Here is an 8387-nt window from a genome sequence, read left to right on the forward strand (position 1 = left end):
TGACCAAATGTCACAAAATCATTTATTCTTAGAGAGTTTTTAAGAGTTCCAAATTATAATAATACGAAGATTCAAAACTGGTATGGATAAATTATACCCTGTTGTACTGTTTTAATCCAGCTTTAGACTGTTATTATGTTATTATTTTTTAGCATGGTCCGCTAACCCCATTCATAATGTCATTTACTGTTAAAATGTGGTTGATATATTTAATATTCGATCAAATAAATGCAATTTTTGATATTTTCACTTTAAGTTAAAATATATTGATCTCGAGCAGTAAACAGTATTTTACTTTACTTTGACTTTAATTTGATGAATATTTAATGTTTTTTAATCGCACAGGTTTGCACTTTGTTTATTTTGAAAGGTTAAACCGGATGTATTTATTTCTACATTGACGCTTGCTTGAAAAACAGACTGATGCAGTTCTTCTGTTTGGCCACCAGGGGCAGTGTTCTACGTACATTAAATCCAGTTTGTTTTGTGATTGACTCGTCGGTTGTTTCGCTCAAAGCAGGAAGATTATTTATATGAGCGATTATTATTTTTAATTATGATAAAACAGTTTGATTAAATTCATTTCATGGACTTTTTAACTTTTTTAAATACCATCTTAGAAGCGTTTGTCCCCGCCCAGACACTGTCCTTCCTGATGTGGGTGTGGACGCCGATGACTTCACAAATAATGGAGGAAAAGCTGCTGAACTCAGCCTGTTGAGAATAGTTTCATTTTGACACAGTTTCTTGTTCTTCGCCCGGTTTCAGGTCGTAGCTGGCATGCTGTGTCGGGATGGGAAATCTGTTTGGAAAAAAGAAACAGTCCCGGGTGACGGAGCAGGACAAAGCCGTTCTGGTAAGTGTCACAGCGAGCTAGCATTAGCAGGCTAACCAAACTGTAAATAAGAGCCCGACGTTGCTTTGAGAAATGCGCTACTTTAACCTTGTTGCGTATCAATAATAGTTTGTAGATATCTGACACAACTTTATTTAACATTTGATAGTTCTTTATTAGCTTCTCTGAAATTCGGCATCATTTTATAAGAAAAAATATAAACAATCCAACACGAATCTACTTGTAAAGAATTAGTTCAGATATTTACGTAATCCTGGCCCTGTTGCTTGATTTAAAAATAACTTGACGCTTTAGTTTTATTGTGCATTTTGCTCCTGACAGCTCGGGTATCCGAAACTAGAACAACACAAAGCTGTTGTGTGTAGTTTAAAGTATGTCTGCAGGTGGTTTGTGTGCTCATGACTGTTTCCTCTTCCCAGCAACTGAAACAGCAGAGAGATAAACTGAGACAGTACCAGAAGAAGATCAACCTGCAGCTGGGGAAGGAGAGACTTTTAGCCAAACAGCTGCTGAAGGATGGCAAGAAAGAGTGAGTAAAAATACTAAACCGTTCAGGCATACAGAGAGCCTGATTATATGTAAATAAATCTGAACTGAAAAGCTGCAAGTTATCTGAACACTTAACTGAAATAGTTTAAAGACTGAAATAAAAAATTCATCTGTATGGCGCCGTGTGGTCCTCCTTTATTTTTAGTTCAGCATGAATGGAGCCACTTCTTTACCCTCACAGATCAGAGGCTTTTAAACTGTTTGTTGATAACACATCAAATAGTTCTTCTTCTCTTTCGCCCGGAGGACTCGGCAACCACGATTTCCAAAAATAATCTCAGCTTCTGATTGGTCAGAGCACAGGACAGTGTTCAGTTTCAGCGGTTACAACCTGGTGCAACACGAGCATCTCATCAACAAACTGATATCGATAAACACGAGGGCAAAGTCAGTCATTTACAATAAACTCCGAGGCTTTAACCTCCCAAAGAGCTTCTGTTTTATGTTTTTAGCTCCTTTAGAGGCTGAGAAATGGACAGCTGCAGGACAGAAGGCTTCAACTTTCTGCTGTGGTTTCAGGTATAAACTGAGCTGTAACTGAGTCCATCTTCAGCATAATCATGTCTGAGGGCCTGAAGATCAGCTTGTGTACACAGATTTCTCTGATTTTCTGATCCTGTATTGATGTTAAAGGTTGTTTACCTCAGAAAGACTCACATTACTGGCCTGTTGACCATTAAATCTAATTTAGTTTAGAATTACACAACCTCTCCTATTCTTAGTCTTATTCCCCCCCCCCGTCTCAGTTTTGGGAAACTTGTTCTGTCATCAGATGAAAAATAGGAAGCTTTAAACCGGTTTATTGCAACGAGAAGTCATTGGAAAGACTATGTCACCTGATAACACTCCAAAACATGCTCCAGACGTTAGTGGAAGTAAAGTAAAAGTAAAGTTTTATTTGTATTTTAGCTTTTTAAGATAAGTGCTTAAAGAAAAAAACCAAAAGCAACTTTAAAAGCTGAGATTTTAGCTGCTTTTTGAAAAAGATCTGAGGCTCAGTGGGAGAGAGTTCCAGAGTCTGGGGTCCGATGTCTCCTTTAGCTCTCAGCCTCCATCACATGACCTCAGGGACCTGCCGGGGACGCAAGGATGGAAAACCTGATGAAATAAATGCATGAAGACCAGCGTCCAGTTCAGAGCGGGACAGGATGAGACTCAACAAGAGCGAAGCAGAGACTGGAAATGAGCATCCAAAGCAAAAACTGAGGGGAAAGTTGCCTCTGAAAGGAGCCAGAGTTTCCATGATCATAGGTCCAAATCTGCTACTTCTGTTTCCTTCTCATTAAGTTGGAGAAAATTGTCAGAGTCTAAGCTTCGATGTAAAGTCTGCACCTCAGAAGCTTGAACAGCTGAACAGCTTAAAGGGATAGTTCGCCTCTTGTGACATGAAGCTGTATGACATCCCATATTAGCAACATCATTTATGAACATTTTCTTACCCCCTGCTGCGTCCTGTGAGCCGAGTTTGCTTCTCAAAACAATATGCGTTCAAAAGAGTAATACATTTGCCGCACTTGTTTCGGTGTTTTTCCTGGAGAACCATTTTGTGATGCGAATGTATTACTCTGTTGAACGCATATTGTTTTGAGAAGCAAGGCGCTTTATTGTTTAAACCCCAGCCAACTAGCCGGACTACCTTCATCAACACCAAAACGAGGCTGGAACTCGGCTCACAGGACGCAGCAGGGGGTAAGAAAATGTCATACAGCTTCATGTCAAAAGAGGCGAACTATCCCTTTAAAGTGCTCAGAAGTAACGGGAACGATGATGTCATCTTTGCACATGTTGACTTGATTTGATTTCTTTGCATTGACTGAGAAAAGTGAGCAGTTTGTCTTCACCAGGTGGCTTTTTACAGATGTTTGGCAGTCGATAAAAGATAAAAAATGTTGTTCTATTTTCAGCTAAATGTTGGCTTTGAATTATCCCCCAAAGTCCAAACAGTTTAAGAAGCAAATCTTTGGTAAACTGTGAGTTTTAAACTACTTTTTCCTTTTACTGGTTTGAGCTTTCAAGCGTTTCCTTAAAGTGACTGTTGACCCGAACAGGAAAGCACTCCTCCTGCTGAAGAAGAAGCGCTACCAGGACCAGCTGCTGGACAAGACGGAGAACCAGATCAGCAACCTGGAGAGGATGGTGAGTGGCGGCGAGCTGAGGCGGCGAGCTGAGGCTCCGAGCTGAGGCTCCGAGCTGAGGCTGCGAGCTGAGGCTGCGAGCTGAGGCTGCGAGCTGAGGCTGCGAGCTGAGGCTGCGAGCTGAGGCTGCGAGCTGAGGCTGCGAGCTGAGGCTGCGAGCTGAGGCTGCGAGCTGAGGCTGCGAGCTGAGGCTGCGAGCTGAGGCTGCGAGCTGAGGCGGCTCTTAACTCCTCCCTCTGCTGCTGGTTTCAGGTTCAGGACCTGGAGTTCGCTCAGATCGAGAGGAAAGTCATAGACGGGCTGAAAGTGGGAAACGATTGTCTGAAGAAGATGCACGAGGTGGGTGGCGCTTTAAGTTGAAAGGTGTCGGCTGAGGCGGAGCGCTGACGGCTGCGCTCGACTCTGCTTACAGGTGATGTCTGTGGAGGAGGTGGAGCGGATCATGGATGAAACCCAAGATGCCATCGAGTACCAGAGGGTGAGTCCGTCTGCGTTTCCCGGATTCAAAGGTCCGCCTCCTCCTTCTCTTTTACTTCAAAGCTTTTCTTCTTCGTGTGTCTGCAGCAAATCGACGACATGCTGGCCGGTTCTTTGACTTCAGAGGACGAAGACGCGGTTCTGGCTGAGCTGGAGGCCATCACTCAGGTCAGTTCCAGGTGGAACACACACAGAAGGGAAGGTGACCCAGAGGCAGTGCGCTGATTTTTCATGCCGGTTCTGATCCGTTTCTCTCAGGGAGACGTCGAGCTTCCAGAGGTTCCTTCAGACCAGCTTCCAGAAGTCCCCGAGGCCACCGAGGAGGAAGCAGGTCTGTTCTCTCACATCGTGTCTTTAGGTGGCCGTTCTGACCCGGAAACGGCCCGATGAGTCCGACTTCCACAATCCGCTCGTGACTCTGAGCCGGCGAGCATCAGCGTTTTTCTCTGAGCGTTACTCTGCATTAGGTTCTGGATCTAATCTGGGATGTTTCACGTGTGATCTGCTCAGAGGCCGAGCCCCGGGTCGAGTTTGGCTTGTGACCAACGGTGTTGTGCTCAAACTCTTTGTGAAGAGAGCGCAGGGTTGAACCACGCTGCTGCTGACATTGAACGTCTCGTGGAATAGATCTGAGCTCCGCTTTGTGATCATTTAGAAACGAGTCGTTAATGGTATCCCCTCAGATGGAGGAAGCTCTGCGCTTCTCACCTGGGCTGTGTTCCAAACCGCATACTTCTCCTACTACTCATACTGACTTTTTTCCCGGATGCATACTAGATTCGCTGAAATGTTGGGTATGCATCATGAGTTTACTACGCGTACTCAAACTACCCAAGATGCAACATAACGTGACGTCGCCGATCGTCATTTCCTGTCAAAACGGCAGTTTCAAGCTAGCTACAACGAGGGTAGGTCCACTTCCTGTTTTCAAAACAAGAGCACCAATTGTATCGTAATGGCTTTCCCTATGATAAAAGGCAACGGGTATTTTATTCTGTGAAAATAACCGGAAGTGCGTTGCTCACTGCGGCTAGCTTAGTAGCTAGATTTTCAACACGTTGGGGATCTAAACGACTACTTTCTCACCTGAAAATGTTTCTAATGTTGCTAAAGTTACAAAGTTTAGAGCTTAAGAGAAATCAGCTGATTTCGGCTCGGGCAGGAGCGAAATGCATTGTGGGTAAACGCACTGCATACTGTCTGATCGATGAGTATGTAGTATGCGGTTTCGAACACAGCCTTAGTTAGATGCACACGTGCATCAGCATCGCAGAGGTCAGAGGTCATTACAGGAGATCAAAGTGCTGCACATTCAGGTTTAACTGATGAGGCTCTCCAGGGCAGCCTGGTGAAATAAAAGCATGATTCTGTGCTCCACGCCTTCCACAGAAAGTGCCGTTTCTGCTCTGAACAGAGCCGGTCAGCGTGGACCTTCCAGCTGACGGCGTCGCCCAGGTGTTTGTATGAGCGGTCCTGACTGATGTGTGTGCTGTGAATGAACACAGGCCTGCGGTCCCGGACCTTCTCTTCAGCTTTAATAGCATGCAAAGTCACACCGCTGCACAGTTTTCTGTAAAAACGCGGGGCCCCTGAGCTGATGGGTCTGGGTTCTGGAAGGTTGTTGACACGAAATGATGCTGTGCCTCACAGCTGTGCCAACAAACACCGGGCAGGCTGCATTTCACAGGCTAACGTGGGTCAGACTGCTGCATGAAGCAGAAAAAGCTGCTTTTCCTCGTTTATTTGGGTCCGGTTCCACATTTATAGGAGCGACCTGTTTGATTTAAACTGTGATATCTGTCACTGTAACTCCCGACATATTCAGCACACACAAAGTACTGCTGGTGAACATTATTCTTTTGTCCACAAGGAGGCGTTTCAGAGCTACAGAATGACTTTACCTGCACGTCATCACTTCAATCAGAACCTGAAACAGACCTCTGAAAACGCTGAATCAGGGTTTTTGCAGGTATTTCTATCAGTAGTGAAGCCCAGACAAGGTGCCCAAGTTATTTCTGGAACACAGAAGAGCACAGAGTGCATAAAGAAGAAGGAAACGTGTTGATTTCTGCAGAGTTGGGAGAGAAACTGGCAGTTACAGAAGAGTTCTGATTCATGGAGAAGATCCATGAACGGATCCTGAATATATTCATATATATATATATATATAAATGTATGTATAAAGCTCAATATTTGGAGAACTAATGAAAAGTAGTCGGCTGAGGTGGCTCATCTGGTTAGGATGCCTCCTGGGAGGCCCCGGGGCAGATCCAAGTAGTCTTATATTCATGAAAGGGACGAATAACTGCAGGAAAACCCCCAAAACATCCGAATTTCCTCTGCATTCAGAGTCAGGATCTCTTTGTCCTCCGATCCGACTGCTCGCTCAGCCTCTGCCCGCTGCAGTTCAGGCGTGAGCACGGTCTCACGGTTTGTGTTCGTGCTTCTGTTTCAGAGCGGGAACGACCCCGGAAGAAGCCGGAGCGCGAGCTGCTCGCTGCGTAGGAACCCGGCCGGGCGACCTCCTTCCCGAACATTCAGCTCGGAGGCCACAGTGGCCGCTCTGAGGTGACCCCACATCCCACCCGGCCGCCCCCCCGTCCTCGTCTGAAGGTCGGACCGGTTCGCCGCGGCGCCCTTTGACCCATGGAAACCTGTGAGATCAGATAATTGTGCCTAACTTTAGTTTGATTCATCATACGACTCTGTGTTTATCATTTTATACTCATGAACCCGACTTAAATGCACGTATATCAAATGTATCTCAGATAAATCCATCAGATGATCTTTGGATGCAGTCTGTAAGCGAATATCTTAAAGGGACAGTTCACGTCTTATTTCCAGACCTGCGTGTTGTTGTGTTTTGTGTTGGTTTTGCTTTTTTTTGTGAGGCTCGTGAAGGATGGTGACCCACCGACCTGCTCACGGATCTGCTGCAGCATATTTTACATTTCTACTGTTTTTTAACCTTTTTAAGCTTCTGACATTAAGAAAAACACTCCAGATGTTTGTATTTAACTGAAAAAAAAAGAAGTGATTTGATAAGATTGACTCTTTTGAAAATACCATGGACTGTGTAAACAGAATCCTCTCATAATTTGGTTGAACTGACCCTTTAAGCTGCGTTCCGTAAGGCTTTTTTGCTGCCTTTGCTTTCACAAAAGTTCATCCTGAAACTTTCTGCCAAAAAAACCCCCAAAACATCTGTGCAAGCATCTGTTTCGCAGCATATTCTCTCCGTCTGACCCTTTTTCAAGCAGCTTAACTAATCTAATTTGGTGCTCCCCTTGTGGATTAGTTCGGTGTCATTGGAGAAAGGGCTAATCATATCATATGTGGGCTTACCTCTGACACCCAGACAACAGTTTGTAATCTGCCCAAGCCGATAACTTGACAGAACCTGGATCTGCACCCATAGAGTATTATCAGCACTGTAATTATTTAACTGTGTAAAACAGGCCGAGGTTGGCTGGTGTGTGGATACGCCGCAGGAGTGGTGGCCTACATCCACGGGGCTTAAGCTCGTGTATCTTTGAAGATCCACGGAACTAATCTGTAAATCATTTAAGCTCCGAAAACTCCGATGACTAACTCTGTCAGGCTGCAGCATCAGACTTAAAGTTGGCTCGGAAATCTCTCTGTACATTCTTTTTACAATAAAAGTGTTTTTTTTATTGTCTGATTTCTGTCCGGCTGCAGCTCAAAGGTTCTTATTCAGCCGTCGGACACAAGGTGGCAGCAGTTAGCAGCTGGAGGGGGGCCGACTCTGGCATGTTTGGGGTCCAGTTTGTGTTATTCTCTCTCATCTCGGCTCCTTCTTCCCAGTCCGGGCGACGCAAAGCTAAACTTTTTGGGCATGAAGTAGCTTCCGTAGTGCTCTGCTGACATGGAGTTTTGGAACGTATATAATCAACACTTTAGCTCAGTAACCCCCCCCTCTTAAATGTCTCAGATAAAAAGTTCTGCACTGAAAAAAGTGAAGTAAACTCTATTAGAGTAACTGTCATAATTTCTACCTTTGTATTTTTTAAGATTCAGTAAGAACTAGAGCTTCTCAAGTAAAATTAAACATTTTATGAACGTAATAGATGAATTATGGGGGAAGAGTAAGTTTTACTTCGGTTTCCTCATACAATTTAAATGTTTAATGGTTGTATGTACATAAACCTAGAAATACTACATAAACTTTACTCTGAAAGTGTAGCGTTAATATCTACTAAGTTACTTCATAACAGCAAATACTACAGATATATAAAATTTACTTAAAATTTTGAGTAAAATGATGTTCCTGCCTATGAAAAACAAGTAGACTTTACTTAATTTGTTTAAATAAATATAACTTAATATCTTCAAAACTGTTATGTTTTATG

General features: G+C 44.0%; 2 protein-coding genes across 5 annotated transcripts in view; both read left to right on the forward strand.

Moving 5' to 3' along the window:
* The first annotated feature begins 482 nt into the window (after positions 1–482).
* chmp6b (charged multivesicular body protein 6b) lies at positions 483–7699 on the forward strand. The gene is made up of 8 exons (XM_075458326.1): positions 483–856; positions 1276–1385; positions 3454–3541; positions 3793–3879; positions 3953–4018; positions 4105–4185; positions 4276–4348; positions 6473–7699. Exons 1-8 carry the CDS (start codon positions 794–796, stop codon positions 6520–6522), a joined length of 618 nt encoding a protein of 205 aa, XP_075314441.1. The 5' UTR covers positions 483–793; the 3' UTR covers positions 6523–7699.
* A 658-nt stretch (positions 7700–8357) lies between these two features.
* baiap2b (BAR/IMD domain containing adaptor protein 2b) overlaps positions 8358–8387 on the forward strand; it is an 87267-nt gene continuing 87237 nt past the window's right edge. For all 4 annotated transcript variants that reach the window (XM_075458310.1, XM_075458311.1, XM_075458313.1 and 1 more), the window contains exon 1: positions 8358–8387. This exon is cut by the window's right edge and continues 365 nt beyond it. The gene's annotated coding sequence lies outside the window, so the exon portion shown is untranslated.

The sequence above is a fragment of the Odontesthes bonariensis genome, chromosome 23 (genome assembly GCF_027942865.1).
Source record: "Odontesthes bonariensis isolate fOdoBon6 chromosome 23, fOdoBon6.hap1, whole genome shotgun sequence".
NCBI classification, from domain to species: domain Eukaryota; kingdom Metazoa; phylum Chordata; class Actinopteri; order Atheriniformes; family Atherinopsidae; genus Odontesthes; species Odontesthes bonariensis.

Coding starts and splice junctions, on each gene's coding strand:
- chmp6b (XM_075458326.1), top strand. CDS start 794: ATGGGAAATCTGTTTGGAAAAAAGAAACAGTCCCGGGTGACGGAGCAG. Junction 1,386..3,453: donor CTGAAGGATGGCAAGAAAGA/GTGAGTAAAAAT, acceptor TGACCCGAACAG/GAAAGCACTCCTCCTGCTGA. Junction 4,349..6,472: donor GGCCACCGAGGAGGAAGCAG/GTCTGTTCTCTC, acceptor CTTCTGTTTCAG/AGCGGGAACGACCCCGGAAG.